The following is a 22,140-nucleotide window of genomic DNA, read 5'->3' as shown; positions in this document are numbered from 1 at the left end:
TGTAATAGTATTTTCCAAATATGCTAAAAACATTAATGTAGATGTTAAGCATATTTCTTATGAAGTAAAATAGAAAACTGGATGGACTATTAAACTCTTTCAAAATAAAATAAAATAAAATAAAATAAAAATTATTTATCCGGTAACATTATTATTATTATTATTATTATTATAATTATTATAGTAAAATAAATCAAAATGAATAGAACTGAATCAATTATGAACAAATTCTTCTTCTAATTCTATTTAATTATGTAACTGCAATTAAATCAAACTGTTGCCAAAGCATATATTTAGAGCCCTAAATAGCACTGGATAAAATTGTGTCCTTATATCACTGACCTCCTTTCTTTATGACGTAGTGTTTGCGTTAGCATTACTTTACAATTCATTATTACTTCTCTATTAGCTTCATACATTTAAGAAGTGCTGTGGCAGCTTTGTTTTATAGTATGATAACTGCAGTCTCAGCACTAAATTATCATGGGAATACAGTCTGTTGAGGACAAAATATCAAAGGAGTGAAATTCTGTTCTCTGCATTTTTCCTTTACCTTAAGAGAACAAACCCTCAGGAGAAGAAAACACCAGCACACAAGTTCTCCATCCAAGAACTAGGAAGTTTTAGGCTGGAAACTTAATGTTTACGTGCTTAGGCGGAGCTTAGACTTCTTCTGACCTTGGTCGGAAGTTAACAGGGACTTCAAAAATTGGACATAATTGGACAAAATGCACAATTAAACTAAATCTATTACAGCTGTCACGAATAAAGTGAAATTAAATCAACCGTAATTACGTTTAGATCTCATGTGGCATCATATTTCTTTTTACACGTTTTTAAAGTGTTGAGCATTATAACCAATCACACGTGAGTCTGTTGAGCTGATGAATGCAACAGCCAATCAGAAGCGTTCTGATGAGCCATCACAGTTTCAATACCATTAGGTTCTTTTAGCTCATGTGCTACAGTTTCCTCTGTGAACACAGATAATTCAAACTCTCTTATGCGCTGGCAAAGTTTTAGATTCCTCATAATCAGCGATGCCCTTTCTAATTTTGACTCTTTCATATTTCACGCGCACTAATCCCACACGCTCGGCCCTGATTTTGCTGACCGTGTTGTTCGGTTGTCTTAAAGAGACATAAAATGATGTTAGCATATGTTCTCTCTCGTTCGGTGTGTCTCGCTCTGCTCCGGTCCTTTAGGGAACGAGCTGTAATTATGAAACACCATTCGGAGCAGATTTTACTCATTAAACTTTCTTTCTGCAGCTGGAAAGCAGACTCGTATTGCACGATCTGTAATCCCAATGTGATCTCATTAGCTTTTGTAGGTATTCCTGTTAAAAGTTCCAGCACACAGACATTTTTCTTCAGACATTCAGAGAGGCAATATCAACATCAACAGCATCTGAAATGTAAACAAATGAACTTTTGATCTAATTAGTGAGTAGTTTCGCCATTAAAAGTCTTTCTCAGACAAATTTTCTCCGTTGTTTACAAAGGAAATATGAGCAAGGCCTATATGAGATATTATGATTGTATATAAAATTTTAATTTTAGTTTTAACATAAACAAATAAATCTAATGTAATGCATATTTGGCAGAAAAATGTAAAATGAAATGCTATAAGATTCTTATAATAGTACAAAAATCTGAATGTCTGAAGCACACAAATATACAGTAACCAGCTTTATGTATTTAACCAATATTTATATAGTATCAGATTTGTTTCAGTCTCAACTACCAAGAGCACCCTAGCAACTGCCTAGCAACTACCCAGCATCCTGAACAACCTAGGAACTGCCTAGCAACCAACCAATGTCCAGAACACCCTAGCTACTTCCTAGCAACTACTTAGCATCCAGAACACCCTAGCAACAACCTATCAACCACCAAGCAACAATTCCGCATTCAGAACACCCTAACAACTGCCTAGCAAACATCCAGAACACCCTAGCAACCATTCAGCATCCAGGACATTCTAGCAACCGCCTAGCAACCATTCAGCATCCAGAACACCCTAGTAACTGCCTAGCAACTACGCAGCATCCAGAACACTCTAGCAACCTCCTAGCAACTAACCAGCATCCAAAACAACCTTGCAACCTCCTAGCAAGTACCCAGCATCCAGAAAACCCTAGCAACCTCCTAGCAACTACCCAGCATCCAGAACAACCTAGTAACTGCCTAGCAACCACCCAGCATCCAGAACACCCTAGCAACCTCCTAGCAACTACCCAGCATCCAGAACAACCTAGTAACTGCCTAGCAACCACCCAGCATCCAGAACACCCTAGCAACCTCCTAGCAACTACCCAGCATCCAGAACAACCTAGTAACTGCCTAGCAACCACCCAGCATCCAGAACACCCTAGCAACCTCCTAGCAACTACCCAGCATCCAGAACAACCTAGTAACTGCCTAGCAACCACCCAGCATCCAGAACACCCTAGCAACTACCCAGCATCCAGGACACCCTAGCAACCTCCTAGCAACCACCCAGCATCCAGAATAGCCTAGCTACTACATAGCAACCGCCCAGCATCCAGAACACCCTAGCAACTTTCTAGCAATCAGACCAGCATCCATAACACCCTAGCAACTGCCTACCAAACCATCCAGAATCCAGAAAACCCTAGCAACAACCCAGCATCCAAAACACCCTAGCAACTACCTAGCAACCACCAAGCATCCGCAACATCCTAGCAACCACCTAGCAACCATTTAGCATCTAGAACACCCTAGCAACCTCCTAGCGACTACCCAGCACTTAGAACACCCTAGCAACTGTCTAGCAACCACCCAGCATCCATAGCACCCTAGCAACTGCCTACCAAGCCTACAGAACACCCTAGTAACCACACAGTAACCATTCAGCATTCAGAACACCCTAGCATTTCTTAGCAACCATCCAGCATCCAGAACACCATAGCAACCGCCTAGCAACCATTTAGCATCCAGAACACCCTAGCAACCTTTCATCATCCAGAACAACCTAGCAACTACCTAGCAACCATCCAGCATCCAGAACACCCTGCCTAGCAAACACATAGCAACACCCTTACATTCACATAGCAACACTTTAGCCATATTTTAACCATGTTCGTATTATAAACTGAATACATTTGTTTAAACAATAAACAAATTTACATTAATTCTAAGCCATCTGAATTCATGTTTTTGAATATTTATATAAAAATCAAATAAATGCAATTAGGTAATAAAAAAGTATGTCATGATTTTCTGAATGACTGACAAAGTCATTTTCCTGGAATGATGGTCTCTGATACAGATTGACAGAATTTCATTTTAACACTAATATATTCCACTAAGATGATCATGTGTTCCTGACGAGGTTTGTCTGTGTGATTCCCTCACTCACTTACATGCTAACGGCGTGTGATCAGACAGTGGTGCCTTCTCTCCGTATGATGAATATTCATGAGCACCTGCGCTTACTCAGACCACACTTTTACACACCAACGTTGGACATGCCAGAGTTCCCGCTTGCGTGGATGTACGTGGATTTGTGGGATGTGAATATTCCAACTCTGACTTCTGACCATAATGTTGCTCTGTTGCACCGATGCTCAGAATATGATGTACTGTAAAAAGAAACACAACAGCAATGTTAGCATCAACTTTGCAGGTGTTTGATCATCAACAAAGTCATTTGTAAATGTCATTTATATACATTTCATTCTTATTTATAAGTTTGAAATTTTGACATTTCAAATTCATCAGCACCATCAATTCTCTAATATAAAGTCTAGTCACAGTCGTGTAGCTCTAAATCAGGATCATGGGAGAACATCAGGACTTACAGATGCACTGCTGAACTGTGTTACGAGCTCAGCTGTAGAGCACTTCAGCCCGTGAGGGTTTATTGATATATCCACACACTCACATACACACACACACACACACTCACACACACACACTCGCGCCCACAGCAAGCAGCACGTTAACGCCATTAGCATGTCATTAAGAAGCAGATGAGCACCCAGATGCTGCGTGCTAGCCTTGCAGCGCCCTGTGTGCTACGACACGAGCTGAATACTCGCACAAACACGAGGGCTTTAGTGTCAGTCTGTGTGTGTGGGGATCAACACATAGGACAGGCTCAGTGGAAAAACGCTGACATTTACGTTGCTTCTTGCACGTTTGGCGACAATTTCAAAGTGAAAGTTTGTTCAGTTTTATCCAAAACAGATGAATGTGAGTCTGGCATGGCACTTTGGAAAATTAAATGTCCCCTGAGTTATACTAAAAGCACATTCTGTTTTATCCGAAACAGATTACCATAAATCTAGCAACGTTTTATTATGTTCGTGATAATTTAGAGTGAAACGTCCAGTGAGTGGTGCAAGAAGAGCACGTTTGGTTTGATCAAAATCAGAATCGGGCAACCTTTTTGTTTTTTTTGAATCGCAGCATTTTGGAAATTACAAGTGAGCGGCGCTAAAAGCATGTTAAATTTTATTCAAAAAACGATTTTAGTAAATCTGGCGATTTTCTTTTTTTTTTTTCACTTTGGTTGTTGTACAAAAAGTGGCAGTTTGGAAGTAAAATGTCCATTGAGTGGCACTAAAAGTCCATTCAGATTTATCCAAAACAGATTAATGTGAATCTGGCAACGTTTTACTACACATTCAGAGTGAAATGACCAGTGAGTGGCGCAAATGCGCATTTGGTTTTATTCAAAACAGATGAATGTAATCTGGCAACGTTTTATTACGATGCTTGACTTTCACAACACTTTCAAAGTGAAATATCCAATGAGTGACGCTAAAAGTGCCTTCAGTTTCATATTAATCTAGAAATGTTATGTCGGGTGACTTAAGAATAATGGCAGTTCGGAAATGAAAAGCCAATTGAATGGCGCTAAAAGCATGTTCAGTTTTATCAGAAACAAAATCACGTGGATCTGGTAACGTTTTATCATGACGAATCACTACGGTTTGCAATAAAATGTTCATTGAGTGACAGTAGAAGTGCATTCACAAATGAAAGTGAATCCGGCAATGTTTTATTAGGATGGTTAACATGCATTTCACGACACTTTCAAAATCTGGCAACATTTTATTATGATGGTTGACATAAAATTCATGCCACTCAAAATCTGGCAACGTTTTATTACAGTGGTTGACGTACATTTTGTGACACTTTCAAAATCTGACAACGCTTTATTATGATGGTTAATGTACATTTTTTAAGGCACTCAAAATCTGCCAATGCTTTATTACAATGGTTGACGTACATTTTTATGGCATTCAAAATCTGGCAACGCTTTATTACAATGGTTGACATACATTTTTATGGCACTCAAAATCTGGCAACGCTTTATTACAATGGTTGACGTACATTTCGCAAAACTTTCAAAATCTGGAAACGCTTTATTACAATGATTGACGTACATTTCGCGACACTTTCAAAATCTGGCAACGCTTTATTACAATGGTTGACGTACATTTTGCGACACTTTCAAAATCTGGCAATGCTTTATTACGATGGTTGACATTAATTTTTAAGGCACTCAAAATCTGGCAACGCTTTATTACAATAGTTCACGTACATTTCGCGACACTTTCAAAATCTGGCAACGCTTTATTACAATAGCTGACGTACATTTCGCGACAAAATCTGGCAACGCTTTATTACAATAGTTCACGTACAATTTTGCAAAACTTTCAAAATCTGGCAACTCTTTATTACAAATGTTGACATACATTTTTAAGGCACTTAAAATCTGGCAACGCTTTATTACGATGGTTGACATTCATTTTTAAGGCACTCAAAATCTGGCAACGCTTTATTACAATAGTTCACGTACATTTTGCGACACTTTCAAAATCTGGCAACGCTTTATTAGGATGGTTGGCATTCATTTTTAAGGCACTCAAAATCTGGCAATGCTTTATTACAATAGTTCACGTACATTTTGCAAAACTTTCAAAATCTGGCAACGCTTTACTACGAGGGTTGACGCACATTTTTAAGGCACTTAAAATCTGGCAACGCTTTATTACAATAGTTGATGTACATTTCGCGACACTTTCAAAATCTGGCAACACTTTATTACAATAGTTGACGTACATTTCGCGACACTTTCAAAATCTGGCAACGCTTTATTACAATGGTTGACGTACATTTTGCGACACTTTCAAAATCTGGCAATGCTTTATTACGATGGTTGACATTAATTTTTAAGGCACTCAAAATCTGGCAACGCTTTATTACAATAGTTCACGTACATTTCGCGACACTTTCAAAATCTGGCAACGCTTTATTACAATAGCTGACGTACATTTCGCGACACAAAATCTGGCAACGCTTTATTACGATGGTTGGCATTCATTTTTAAGGCACTCAAAATCTGGCAATGCTTTATTACAATAGTTGACGTACATTTCGCGACACTTTCAAAATCTGGCAACGCTTTATTACAATAGTTCACGTACAAATGTTGACGTACATTTCGCGACACTTTCAAAATCTGGCAATGCTTTATTACAATGGTTGACGCACATTTCACGACACTCAAAATCTGGCAACATTTTATGATGATGGTTGACGTACATTTTTGGAACACTTTCAAAGTGAAATGTTCAGTGAGTAGCAGTAAGTTCACTTTTAACTGAAACAGATGAGTGTGAATCTGGCAACATTTTATTACATTGGTTGACCTATATATCACTACTTAAATTAAACCATAGTCTTTATGCTCTATCGCATTTAAAAATAACATAGCGCCTACACTAAACCTAACAGTCTGTGTTAACAACGGCAAACATGACAAAAAAATTTGCTGAAGCAACCATGGCATTTTAGCTTGATTCAACAAGTCTCTGAGCTCTTTTATTGTGTTTCACAGTACTTAAAACACAATGACAGTGCAATTCTGTACCAGGTGAACTACCGAGCAAGTTTATTACAGAAATAAAATCAGAAAAGCCATAAAAGAAAAGTCTCAAATATTTCTCATTAAATTGGCACGAGATCAGATGATCTGAGCTGCTATTCACATTTACTTCAGAGCTTTTGTATGACAGATATTCTGTCTATTACATCACCAAAGTAAGTTTAGGGGGAAAGTTTATACCTAATAAAACATGAACGAGAACTCAAAATCTCCTGAGCTATAAAATAGCAACCTCTGAGCAATATATAACGTTCCTCTAGGAAAGCAAGCAAAGAGCTATTTTGTGTTGAGTTTCTCATGAAATTGTGTGAAACCGAACCAATTGCTCTTGTTACTTTTGATCTAATCAATAAATTGAATCTCTTTTTCTCTGGCACTGGGATCCGATACGTCCCTCCAGACTCCATTGATCGGCACATCCTTTGAAAGCTTTCTTTGGAAGAGCTTGATTTTAGAGTATTAAAGTAGAAGGTAAAGCGGGGTGGAGAAACACACCGATATAGAGCGAGAGAGATTTCTCATGCATCAATTCTCTCACGACCTCCACGAAATACATGCTCAACGCGGTAAAAAGAAATGCCCCTAAAATCAGAGCCATCCAGTTCTTTAATAACATCTCAGGAGGGCCATTAGTCATTGAGAGCGAGAGAGTCATTATACCTCACTGAGAGAGTCATCAAAGTAATGCCTCACAGACAGAGATACTACTACAGCACTGCACAAGAGCTCACAGAGAGACACAACAACACCTCGAGTGCTCCGACATCAGGAGAATTCAACTTTTCATTGATCTCTTTAAATAAAAGTTTAGTCTACTATGATAACATGCTGTAACTTTAAGGAAATATTGGTAACACTTTATATATAATGCATTATAAAAGTAGTTTTAATGCATTAAATATGCACTTAATAATGCATTGTATGAAAACAGTGGTGAACTCATGAAGCGCTTCCTCAGTCCAGCTTCAGCACCATGGACAGCAACATTCACACTCTATTACACACAGGAACCGTTCACTGATTGCCCTTAATGATTACAGCAGCCATACGCCATATTCTCGCCATCTAACCGTTTGAGAGACAAGTTTCTGTCGTTTAAGTCTCTAAAGAAACCGAGGGAGCCTCCACAATCCGTCTGTCAGCGCCACCGGAGGCCGTAACGATTATGAATGGGCAATAAGACACAGCTGCGGCCTGACGCGTGGCCACGTGGAAACCCGTGCTGCGGGAACGAGCCAAATGTCATAAAGCTGTAAAACGCAGACTCGTATATTAACCGGAGAATATATAAATATGTGAGGGGACGAAAACCTTTTTAGAGAGGTGAACGCTGAGGAGAAACTGATCTGGGCTGCTGTGGAATGAAAAGGCCTGATGGATTTATGGGCTGTACGTGCAAATACTCTGGCGGCAGAGTTTTCTGTCAGAGGATGAGAGAGAGAGAGCTCTTTACCTGCACAAATACCATTTATACTGTACTTTACACCATTTATTTAACTGTGATGTGTTTACAATAAATAAACTGGCACCGCCTGGGTGTTTGTGCTTGTAAAGTTTGCTATCCTATTTTATTATACACTGCAGAAATTCTATATTCTTGTATTACATTTTACGCTCTTGTGTTATAAACTAGCTATATGCGTGTGTCATGTGTAACATCTAGAACTCTTCAGCTATTTTTTAATCTAATATACTTTTTATTTTATTCATTTCTACTGTTTTATAAATAGAGAGACTCCTCAGTTCTATTATATTCTATTCTCCTTAATTCTGTTACATTTTATTGTACTGTTCACTGTTCTGTTCTATTATTCTCTATCTAACTCCATTCTGTTCTACTCTTTTCTAGTCTGTTCTACTATTCTCTATATTATATTATATTTTACCTTTCTGTTCTGTTCTACTAAATTCTATTCTCTTGTTCTGTTATTTTATCTCTATAACTCCATTTTATTCTACTGTTCTGTATTCTGATATATTTTATTCTCTTCTACTGTACACTGTTCTATTATTCTCTATATAACTCCATTCAATTCGGTTCTGTATTCTTCTACTATATTCTGTACCTCTGTACACTTTTCTGTTCATTTCCATTATTACAGCTCCACTCTGTTTTTTATTCTGTTCTATTACATTCTATTCTTCTATACACTCTTTGGTTCTATTATTCTCTATTATAACTCTCAACATAACATTCAATTCTACTCTTCTGTTATATTTTATTCTACTGTACACTTCCATTCCATTATTCTCTGTACAATTCCACTTGATTCTACTGTTCTATATTCTGAGCATATTCTACTCCACTGTGCTTCATTTCATTCTGTTATTCTCTGTAACTCCATTCTATTCTACTGTTCTATATTCTGATCTATTTTATTCTATTAATCTCTATATAACTCCATTCAATTCTATTCCACTGTACACTGTTCTGTTCTATTCCATTAATACAGCTCCACTCTATTCTACTGTTTTATATTCTGTTCTATTCTATTCTTCTATATGCTCTTCGGTTCTGTTATTCTCTGTGTAACTCCATTCAATTCTACAGTTCTCTATTCTGTTCTATTATATTTTATTTCACAGTATACACTTCCATTCCAACTCCACTCGATTCTGCAGTTCAATATTCTGTTCTACTGTACACTGTTCTGTTCTATTCCATTATTATAGCTCCACTCAATTCTACCGTTCTATATTCTGTTCTATTATATTCTATTCTTCTATATACTCTTTGGTTCTATTATTCTCTAAATAACTCCATTCAATTCTACAGTTCTCTATTCTGTTCTATTATATTTTATTCTACTATACACTTCTATTCCATTCCATTATTCGCTATAAAACTCCACTCAATTCTACTATTCAATATTCTGTTCTTCTATATTCTTCTACTGTACACTGTTCTATTGTATTCCATTATTACAGCTACACTGCATTATATTGTTCTATATTTTGTTCTGTTACATTCAATTCTATAAACTCTTCGGTTTGATTGTTCTCTATATAACTCCATTCAATTCTACTATTCTCTATTCTATATTTTATTCTACTGTACACTTCCACTTCATTACTCTATATACAACTCCACACGATTCTACTGTTCTATATTCTGTTCTACTATATTCTATTCTACTGAACAATGTTTCATTCTATTATTCTCTAAAACTCCTTTCTGTTATACGGTTCTATATTCTGATCTACTATATTCTATTCTACTGAACAATGTTTCATTATATTATTCTCTATAACTCCATTGTATTCTACTGTATACTTCTATTACATTCCATTATTCTCAATACAACTAAACTGTGTTATACTGTTCAACATTGTTCTAGTATATTTTATTCCACTGTACACTGTTCCATTCTATTATTTTCCATAACGTCATTTCTATTCTATTTCCTCTATATAACTCCACTCGGTTCTACTGTTCAATATTCAGTTCTAGTATATTCTATTCTAATGTACACTGTTGCATTATATTATTCTCTATAACTCCATTCTATTATACTGTTCTTTATTCAGTTCCATTTAATCTTTACTTTATAACTCCAATCTATTCTACTGTTCTTGTTCTCTATTCTGTTTTGTTCTATTCTACCGAACACTGTTTTATTCTATTATTCTCTGTACACCTGCACTCATTTGTACTGTTCTCCATTCTTTTCTTTTCTATTCTATTGTACCATGTTATTTTCTGTACAACTACATTGCATTCTACTCTTCTATGTTCTGTTCTATTCTATTCTGACATCCACTGTTCTGTTATTCTCTATTCATTTCTATTCTATTATACACTGTTCTGTTCTTTCTTTCTGTATAACTCTGTTCAGTTCTATTCTACTGTACTCTGTTCCATTTTGTTATATTATTCTCTATACAGTGCCATTCTATTCTACTGCTCTCTTTTCTGCTCTACCATATTCTATTCTACTGTACACTGTTATTTTATGCTGTAAATAATTGCATTCCGTCCTGCTGTTCTCTGCACCTATTATATTCTATTCTACTGTACACTGTTCTGTACTATTATATCATTCTCTGTTCTATTCTATTCTACTGTACACTGTTCTGTTCTCTTCTCCCTTACTGAGGCTGAAACATGAAATTGTAGCTCATACTGTGCAGCACGCGAGAGAAAGACATCAGAGGAGAACAGAAGGAGAAAGAAGTAATGTGCACTAACCCCGGAACAACATGTTTCTGTGTCTGTAAAGAACGCACGCGAATCCTCAGGGGCGTTTGCACAGGACGCGTTCTTGCATTCAAAAGCAGACAGACGCAGCGCACTGGGATGGAACTGAACGCATGGGGGCTCGCGGCGCGTTTGTAAGTTGAGCTGTTTTTAACTTAAAAGGCAATTATAAAAACAAGGGTCAAAGACGATCTTCTAGTGCATGTTTGAAAACGGACACAGAGAACGTGTCCTGCGTGAACGACATATTATATTAACCAGCTCAATTCATGCTCTTATCGGTGAATTTTTATTTGTAGTAAAACCATGGTTAATTTTCGTGAGGGCAACATGTGATTGGGCTAGCCAACACTACAAAAGACGATTGTCAAATAACAGCTCCAGTGGAGTAGGTGGTAAAGCGCAGGCTGTAGTGATCGACCAGAGTATGAATCTACTTTTCGCCTGACTTTTTTTCTCCCTTTTTAAATCTCATATTACGTCTGAAAATCGTTTATTTTAGTTTAAATATTTTATTGCAGATGTGTAGGCGGTAAAGCGTATATCCTATATCTTTTTAACGCGATAGACCCGAGTTCGAATCCACCTATTGCGAACTTTCTGTTTCCTTTTATAAAACCTCATATCACATCTGAAAAGCATTTATTTTAGTGTAAATAATCTATTGCTGAGCAAGGTCCTGATATAAAATATTTACTAGCAGTTACTAGGTGATTCGCTCATATTGAGTCCGTTGAAAATGTATTTAAAAAAAAACACTTGTACCTATCCTAATATATTCTTAATAAATATGTAAATATTATTTTAGCGCTTGAAAAGCTTTATATTTATATATTATGTTGCATTCAATGTTTTTTTTAGCAATATTACATACATTTCAAATTATTGTAAGTGAGAAGTGTTTTACCATGTTGCTATGTGTTCACTATCCTTATGAAAATTAACCATGGTTTTTATTATAGTTAAAGTGTAGTAACGATATTTTTTGGTGCTTTGATTACCATTAAACTATGGTTAGCAAGTCCATGGTTAATTTGTGGTTATCATTTTTTAACTATATGTAACCGTGGTTTTTATTTTATTTCATTTGTATTAAAACCATGGTTAATTTTCGTAAGGGTAACTTCTGATTGTACAAGCCAACACTACAAAAGACGACTGCCAAATAACATTTTCAGTGGTTTAGATGGTAAAGCAGATATTGTAATCTTTTTAACGCGATGGACCCGAGTTCGAAATCCGCATATTGCCGAACTTTCTTTCTCCCTTTTTAAATCTCACATCACATCTGAAAAGCATTTATTTTAATGTAAATAATCGATTGCTGTTTGCACTTAGTGTAAATAACCTCTATTCCTAAAATTATGCCTCATTTTTGTGTAGGAATATTAGGTACATTTAAATTTATCGTAAGTAAGAAGTGAGTGTTGCTATGCGGTCGCTAGGGCGTTGCTATGATATTCTTTGATATTCTAGTCTGTTTGTGGATCAGGTCTCTCTTTCAGTATGTTCATGTGGGATTTTTCTGTTCACTGTTTTCTGGTCCAGTAGGTGAAAATGATGCGTCTGGATCACTCTTAGTAAAGACGGGTGTAAAGACGCACGGTTTGAGGAATCTGAAGCACAAGCGCTGCGGGATGAGTTACACGCTCAAGTTTAATTGGTATGCTTAGGGGTTTGTTTAAACATCTATCCGTATGAGCAGTAGTAATAGTGGTATCTGCCTTAGCAAACAGCTAAAAATCCGAAGACCTCAGAGGCAAAGAGCGCAGAGTGAGCGCGCATCTCTCTCTCTCTCTCACTCACTCACTCTTGCGCGTTCATCCGGACAGATTCTTCTTCTTCTCTCTCCAGTGGATACTGCGGGGAACACACGGATTGCCTGTAGGATGGATTGCTGAAACTCCCTTTGCGAGATTACCCATTTATTTCCTTTCATTTCCCTCCCGTCGCACTCTCTCGTCTCCATCCATCCATCCATGAGTCCGGACGGGTTCTGATTCGGACAGAATGCGGATCCTGGTGTTGATTCCGCTGCTGTGGGGACTCGGTGAAGGGGCTTTTCCCAGCAGTGTCCAAATCGGTGAGTTACACTTCTAACATGATCGCTACATAGGCACTTTATATCGCAGTGCAACAGATTACGATGTACATAGTGCATAATAATTCACAATAAGTCATCTATACACTGCCTTATACAAATACACAGAGAAACGAGTGTAAAATATGGATTTGAAGCTGTTTTTTTTTACCTAAAGTACCTTGTGTGCTGAAATGCCTCTTCATTCTTGCACTATTCTCATTAAAAAGGTGCTTTTAAGCCCCAGTTAACTTCCAAGCATTGTGGGAGCCACAATTAAATTTAAGAATCAGACGATTTTTAAAACTGGGACAATTCATTGGACGCAAAGAGGACAACTGAGGGGGACAGTGTCTTTTTGTGGTTACAGCCCTGAAAAAGTGTCCAAATCTGGTGCTGTTTAAGCATTTTTGCTTTAAAATGTGATTTTAAATGGTTGTAGATTGACTCTCTGCACTTGCAGTGTTATTAGGGTAGGATTATGTTTTTAAGGGTTTTGACTACTTTAGCATGCATGAGTTGTGGTCATCATGTGAAGACTGTGGTCAAGTGCACACTGAGGTGGAGTGCGCGTTTGTACCTTTCATCGCCAGTTCAGAGCATCACTGCAGCATTCGGTTTTTGTCTTTCTATACTGGTGCGATGTGGGATGACCTCTTCCCATCTGAGTGCGATCAAAGTTTCCCATTTCACCAGATTTGCAGCTCTATGTTTGATTAACATCAACAAACCACTATGCATGCCCGCCCACCCCTCTCTCTCTCTCACACACAGTTCCCTCTCTTTTTGCAGGATGTGTCTTGCGTGTGTGTTCAGTCACTGCATTGCTCATTGAGATGGAGAGTCTCACGCCATAATGAGATGCGGCCGCTGACTTGTGCGCCTTTGACAGCACTGCCGATAAAGTTAATACGCTAAATACGGACACACACACACTCACATCCAGAGAGTAAGAGAGATGCACAATTGCACGCAATGCCTAATGACATTTACATACCGCTGCAATGGAAATGCACAATGCTTGTGTTGTTCCTCATGAATAAAAGCACGTTATGGGATCTCCAATTGCAGCTGAGCCAAAACGTCCATCAGAAAGAGAGATGAATTAGGAGGATGTGATGAAACAGAACGTGACACTGGCCCTGCCAAATGCAGACATGCATGCTCTGGTGACACCAACAACAAATGCGATCTTCCACACAGATAATTTCCATGATTAAAGGGACTGTTCACACAAAAATGAGCATTTAACTCACCCTGGATGACGTTCCAAACCTGTATGACTTGGTTTAATCTGTGGGGGATAAAACAAGCTGTTAGCACAATGTTCACACTGCTATAGACTTAAAAAAAAAAAAAATTCTTCATTTGGCATTGCTGGTTGCATGAAGAACTATTAACATCTATGGAAACTTTCCATTTCACAAAAGGAACGCTATCAAAAATGAATGTTCAAAAAGGGGAGTTTTGCAGTAATGCTATAGAAGAACCATTTTTGGTTCCCTGAAATTGTTAATAAGCTTAACAACCTTTTTAAATTATAAAGGCCTTTTGTGGAATGGAAAAGTATCATGGATGTTAAAGGTTCTTCATGGAACCATAAATGCCAAATAAAGAACCTTTATTTTTAAGAGTATAGTGGAAAAGCGTTCTTTAGATTTTCAAAATGTTCTTTTTACTAAGAAAAAAGGCTCTTTGGGAAACCAAAAATGGTTCTTTAATGGCATTACAATGAAAATTCCCTTCTAGAACCATTATTTTTAAAGCAATAGTTCACCCCAAAATTAAATTTGCTTAAAATGTATTCAACTTAAGGCCATTCAAGATGATTTTGTTTCTTCATCAGATTTGGAGAAATGTAGCATACCATTACTTGCTCACCAAGGATGTTGAATGGGTGCCGTCAGAATTAAGAGTCCAAACAGCTGATAAAAACACCACAATAATACCACAAGTAATCCACACCACTCCAGTCCATTTAACATCTTAAGACATTTTTAACTGAAATACGAGTCCATAATCCATAATAACAATTCTGGTCTGAATCAGGAGAGAAATCTGCACAGATCAAACACCGTTTACAAGCCAAAACATTTCTATATGTGGGTGGATTTTGATGCGGGAGACAACAGGAAATGTACTTTTTCACTGGAGGAAGTGTAATTATGAATTATAGACTCGTATTTTGACCTGAAACAATGGTTTGAAGTAGAGCTGCCCCTATAGCCAACTAACTGTTCGAAAAAAACGTCTGGTCTTTGTGGCAATATAGGACATCGGGCAGGACATCCAAACGCTCACCTATCATTTCTCAACTTCAAATATGGCTTATCATCTAAAATATGTAAGTAGTAGCAACTCTACATGGGCGTTCAATCTAATGTTAACCTAGAAAACTGTGCCCTATTCAAGTGTCTGTGCGGAGTGAGGAAGCTAAATGACAGATGGAGATGTCGGTGTGGTCACTTGCTCCATCATTTTTGGTCATACAGATAAAAGTAATACATCTTTCGAATCTGTAAAGACTCTACGTTTATTTGTGTGCACTCACAATAACAACAAAACATTGCACTTTTGTAAAATAATGAAAGCGAACAGGATGCACGTTCTGCCTTCTCTGTGAACTTGAGCGCAAAACTTTGAAACTTTGTGTATAGGCCTTACAGACATGAAAAATATTTAAATGGAGAGTGAAATGTCTACTTTCAATTGAACTTTCCAATTCAAATAAAAAGCAAATATTCTCAGATTATGTAATTATAAAGTTGTGAAACAGGCATACAGGCACATCACTACTGAGTTAGTATCGCTGACCTCTCTTTAGATGAAAACAAAGAAAGCACTAGTTTATCAATGAATTATTAAAACGTTGATGCAGTCTGCTTGCTGTTTTTCCCAGACACATTCATAATTATTATATCTGTTGGTGCGCTGTGGCAAGCTGTATGTGCTTGTGCGCTTATTAGGCTATGTAAGCAATTAAAGGCTCATTATTATGATTTAAATGGTTTATTCATAAACGTGCAACTGCTAGACGACTAATGCTTAAAATGACTACTAGTCGTACAGAAAAATCTTAAGTTGAGTGCAGCTCTAGTTTGAAGTTAAAACATATTATAGATGGATTTGTTTCTTACAAACATGCATTTTTCATCTTCTCAAGATGTTAACTGATGGACTGGAGTAATGTGGATTACTTGTGGATTACTGTGATTTTATCAGCTGTTTGGACTCTCATTCTGACGGCACCCATTCACTGCAGAGGATCCACTGGTGAGCAAGTGATGCAATGCTACATTTCTCCAAATCTCATGAAGAAACAAACACATCTAAATCTTTACTCTTAAAAATTAAGGTTCTTTATTGGCATCAAGAACCTTTCAAATGCAGATTGTGCAGAGTTAATCATGCAAATGTACATTTTTGAGTGAGCCAATCCTTGAAGAGTGTATTTTGTACAGTAAAAGTGAATGCACATTTGTGTGTATTCCAATATGGCACATTAAGATCTGAAACAAATGAAAACCAATGGTGTTTTGAGTCACTAATGTGCCATATTTAAATGCAAACCCAAGATTTCAGAGCTACAGCTGAGAGTATGATTCATAGCGAAAGAAAAACAACGTCATGCAGGTAAATTAACGATTTTCCACTTTTTTTTTTAGGGTGAACTATTCCTCTAGGATACATATGCACCTCTTTCTCTTTTCTTTCCTCTTTGCAGTCACTTATTCTTTCTTCTTCTCGCTCTTTCCAGGAGGGTTGTTTATAAGAAATACGGATCAAGAATATACCGCTTTCCGCTTGGCCATATTTCTTCACAACACGAGTCCGAATGCCACAGAAGCCCCTTTCAACCTGGTTCCACATGTCGACAACATCGAGACAGCCAACAGCTTTGCTGTCACCAATGCCTGTGAGTGAAAAATGAAAAAAGTTCTGTGAAACACAGTGTGAAACAGAATCGAGTGTGTTTTGATTACGCGCTTCTCCATGTTCAGAGTCGCATCTAAATCTGACTCTGTGATGCTTTTAAAACATTGATCTGTTTGAGCGGATTCTGACTCAGCCAATGGTGTGAGTTTGGGGTCTATTTGATGACCAATGGCAGGCGAGGTGGGACGTTGGGAGCATCTGAGAAACCTGTTTGAAAACAGTTATTAATTTTGCTATTCTGTGTTGCGAAATGATACACTTAATTCAGTGTTTTTAGTGCATGCAAATACCTCAGCATCAACTCTTGACCAGCTTTGAGCATGCTTTGGTGTGCATCTTTACATCTTCGGGTTTGAAAGGATGCTGTCAACCCATTTCTTTTCATTTACCTGCAAAGTTAGAAACAAAAAGGGTCGTAACACAAATACTTGAACACTGCAATTGTACAGCTTACTTAAAGTGCATTCTTAAGTACTGTAAAAATAAAAGTGCACACAGAGATCTTAAGACCCTCTTTACAATTAAGTTCAGTTAACGTAATCCACTTTAATCTGCATAAACGTGCATTAGATTCCTTTACATTTTTGTACTTTACTGGGAGTCAATGGCACTTACCTGTATCATTGATTTTAGTGCAGTAATAATCAATGTTAGGACAGCAGGCGTCAAACACGTCACTTTGGGTCCCGCTCAGACGTTGCGCTTCACTGGATGTCAATGAGAGCATCATAAAAGCACATTGTGATGAAGCATATTGGACATTAAGCTTTTAATTAACGTATTTATGTATTGCCTTTTCAGTATGATGATTGTGAAAGCTTTGCAATGGTCTGGCTTGGAGACTATTGTTAAGATATGCTCTCTTAACTACAGGCATTTGTAAACGTTGCAAAACAGATCTGATGCTGGTTAATTATTTTAATTTAATTAGTGGAGGTGCAGTTTTAAAGAAGTAATTTTAGAGAAAGATTAAGCACACATTATGACTTTGAACCACAAGCGACATCAGATTTAAGCAGTTTTGTTTTACTATTATTTATATACTATTATAGTTTTTATTAATATTTTTAATTAGCTTTTATTTTTGTTTAACTTTTTGTAACTCTGTTATGTGCTTTTGTCAGTTTGTTATTCATTTTATTATTTTATATTTTATTTATATTATTATTATTTATTTTTATATTACTGTTTAGGATTATGCTTTTTAAGTTTTAATTTGTATTTATTTTTAATTTGTAATTTTAGTGCTTCAACTTAAAATTTCACTTTTATTTCTCCTTTTTCATCTAATATTTTATTTCAGCTTGGCACTTTGGTTTTTAATAGTTTTAATTTTAATAACCTTGACTTAAATTATGAAACTGAAATCGCACCAAATCTTTCCTTCTATATTATTACGTACATCTGAGTGTAGCAGATTATCGACAATGACTAAATGTGGGCGGGGACTTGCTTTTATGCATCTGTTGTTGATTGGATGTTGAGATGAGGGGGGGCGTACTTTAATCTAAATTATAAGAGATTCCTGTATACGTCAACATTATGAAACACTTTTAAAATAAAACATGCACAAACGATCGCAGTAAGACCTATAACGTGCATTTAGAAAAAAGATAAGTAAATTTTCATTTCATGCCACTTTAAAAAAACCAGAAACCAAAATATTGATTTAAAGAGCTTTAAATGAAACATAAAAAAAATCTCTAAACACTCTCAGGAAAAAAGGTACAAAAGCTTTCACTGGGGTGGAATCCTTGCAAAAAGAACAAATATGTACACTTTAGGTAGTAATATGCACACACACAAAAAAATTACCTTTAAGATACCAAAATGCACACTTTCAAAAGGTGTGCCTTTTGAAAAGGTATCTCCCCAGTGACAGCTTTTGTACCTTTTTTTTTCTAAGAGTGAAGAATCTCCTAGCAACTCAAACCTAAAGAGCCAAAACGGCTCTTGATAAGAACTTAAGGAAGCGCTGAGGAACCTCTATGAGCAAAAGTGAGACAGGGACCAACAGAGACGAGTCAATCCCAGTTTAACCTCTCTCCCGCTGGGCACCAACCTCTCGCACTCCTGCGCACTGGACGCCCAGCCTGAGTCTGCAGAATCCGCTGCTGTCCTGATGCAGCAGTGTGTGTGTGTGTTATCTCTGCCCTGGCTGCCTTCCAGCTCTTTTAGCCCTCATCAGCTGCGGAATACTGACAGCTTTGGGAATGAGGTGCGTGCGTGCATGTGTGTATGTGTGTGTGTGTGTGAGATAGATGGGGAGAAAGAGGGAGAGAGGTGAAGTTAATCGTTTCCTGCTCGTCTCCTCGGGCTGCAGGAGAGAATAAGGAGTGGAAAGGGTTTTCTCTTTTATCCTAACACACCTTTATCTGAGCGCTTAAAAGCAGCGAGCAAAATCAATCTCTGAATGAGTTTCAGCTGAGAGAGGGAATGCGTGATGAATGGAATCAGGAGATGGAAGGATTTATTTAATGAAAGGGGAGGAATGAAGAAATTACGGGAATGATATGTTGTCAAATGCAGGGGACAGACGGAGAAACGGAGGCAACAAGAGGGAGGAGATAAAAGGGATACGGCAGAGAGAGAGAGAGATAAATGGATGGGTGTGTCGTGACCTTTGTGCAGCAGTAAATGTTTAGAGCACATACTGTGAAAGAGAGAAAGAGAGAGATGAAGAGACTAAAGGATAAAAACACAAGCAATAGACTGATGGATGAGAAAGAAAGAATGACGCGGATGAGTGAATGAAGGAATGAAGGAAATGGACAGATGAACAGACAGAATGACAGATATAATGATAGAGACAGAATAAACAAATGATAGATAAAATGAACAATGGATAAAGCGAATGAAATCAGTTTTGTTAATTCGTACTGTATATCTATCTATCGTTCATATATCTATCATTCATCTATTGTTCACATCTATCTATCTATCTATCTATCTATCTATCTGTCTATCTATCGTTCATATATCTTTCATTCGTATATCAGTCTATTGTTTGTATATCTATTTATCTATCTATCGTTCGTATATCTATCAATCATTTGTATATCTATCACCTGTATGTCTATCCATCCGTCTATTCGTCTGTCTATCGTTCGTATATCCATCAATCATTCGTATATCCATCCATCTATCTATCTATCCATCATAAGTATATCTATGTATCGTTCGTATATCTATCCGTCTATCTATCTATAAATCTATTGTTTGCATATCTATCTATCTATCTATAATTAGTATATCTCTGTATCGTTTGTATATCTATCTATTGTATATCTATCGTTCGTACATCTATCTATCATCCATCATAAGTATATCTATCCATCTATCTATCTATCTATCTATCTATCTATCATTTGTATATCTCTGTATCGTTCGCATATCTTTCTATCTATCATCTATCTATCGTATATCTATCTATTGTTCGTACATCTATCTATCCATCCATCATAAGTATATCTATCAATCCATCTATCTATCTATCTATCTATCTATCTATCTATATCTATCTATTGTTCGTACATCTATCTATCTATCCATCCATCATAAGTATATCTATCTATAAATCTATTGTTTGCATATCTATCTATCTATCTATCTATCATTAGTATATCTCTGTATCGTTTGTATATCTAACTATTGTATATCTATCGTTCGTACATCTATCTACCATCCATCATAAGTATATCTATCCATCTATCTATCTATCTATCTATCGTATATCTATTATTCGTACATCTATCTATCCATCCATCATAAGTATATCTATCCATCTATCTATGTATGTATCTATCTATCTATCTATCTATCTATCTATCATTTGTATATCTCTGTATCGTTCGTATATCTTTCTATCTATCATCTATCTATCGTATATCTATCTATTGTTCGTACATCTATCTATCCATCCATCATAAGTATATCAATCCATCTATCTATCTATCTATCTATCTATCTATCTATCTATCTATCGTATATCTATCTATTGTTCGTACATCTATCTATCCATCCATCATAAGTATATCTATCTATCTATAAATCTATTGTTTGCATATCTATCTATCTATCTATCTATCATTAGTATATCTCTGTATCGTTTGTATATCTGTCTATCTCTCTATCTATCTATCGTTCATACATCTATCTATCCATCCATCATAAGTATATCTATCATCTATCTATAAATCTATTGTTTGCATATCTATCTATCTATCTATCTCTATATCTATCTATCATATATCTATCTATCGTTTGTACATCTGTCTATTCATCCGTCTATCTGTCTATCTATTGTTCGTATATCTATCAATCATTTGTATATCTATCGTTCGTACATCTGTCTATCCATCCGTCTATCTATCTATCCATCATAAGTATATCTATGTATGGTTTGTATATCCATCTATCCATCTGTCTATCTATCTATCTATCATTCGTATATCTATCTATCTATCATCTATCTATCTTTCACATGTATGTTGATATCATGTTAGGTTTGTTTATGGTGCCTCAGCTGTAATTTACTTGATTTAATGAAAGTTCAGTCCACACACACACACACACACACTCATCCGCAGGCTGAAGCAGAACTACTTTTAAACAAAATCAAGCTTCATGACCTTTATGAGGCTCTTTTGTCAGGGAATCATCTCAGTGAGGCATCACAAACATCCGATAATCCACCACACATATATATATATATATATATATGAGCCATATATACGTGTGTGTGTGTGTGGGTTAAACTTCACGTCTGCTGAATCACACAGCCAGGAGCTTTAGTCTCTCACTGAATGATGTGTGTTTGCTCTCTAGTCGAGTGAGTAATGCATGAACCTGTCTGTGACCTGTACTCTGTGTGTGTGTGTGTGTGTGTGATGTAAATGTTTTTCCATGTGTTGCCGGATCTTGATGTCTTGAGATGGTTCAATGAATCTCTTTACTGACTCATTCATTTATTCGCCTGCAGCGATTGTCTCGTTGCATCAGA

General features: G+C 36.7%; 1 protein-coding gene across 6 annotated transcripts in view; it reads left to right on the top strand.

Annotated features, from left to right (window-relative positions):
- Nucleotides 1-11,095: 11,095 nt before the first annotated feature.
- gria4a (glutamate receptor, ionotropic, AMPA 4a) overlaps nt 11,096-22,140 on the top strand; it is a 113,821-nt gene continuing 102,776 nt past the window's right edge. The window contains exons 1-3 of one of the 6 annotated variants that reach the window (XM_051130142.1): nt 11,096-11,256; nt 12,977-13,205; nt 16,960-17,118. In XM_051130142.1, coding sequence (XP_050986099.1) covers nt 13,133-13,205; nt 16,960-17,118 — 232 coding nt within the window. In that variant the 5' untranslated portion in view covers nt 11,096-11,256; nt 12,977-13,132. Of the gene's footprint in view, nt 11,257-12,772; nt 13,206-16,959; nt 17,119-22,140 lie in introns of those variants that run through there. The other 5 variants (XM_051130141.1, XM_051130140.1, XM_051130143.1 and 2 more) reach the window with 5 other exon arrangements.

Source organism: Labeo rohita, chromosome 15 (assembly GCF_022985175.1).
Source record: "Labeo rohita strain BAU-BD-2019 chromosome 15, IGBB_LRoh.1.0, whole genome shotgun sequence".
Classification (NCBI taxonomy): Eukaryota; Metazoa; Chordata; class Actinopteri; order Cypriniformes; family Cyprinidae; genus Labeo; species Labeo rohita.
Note: the sequence above shows the minus strand (reverse complement) of the source record. Positions and strands in the feature narration are given on the sequence as shown.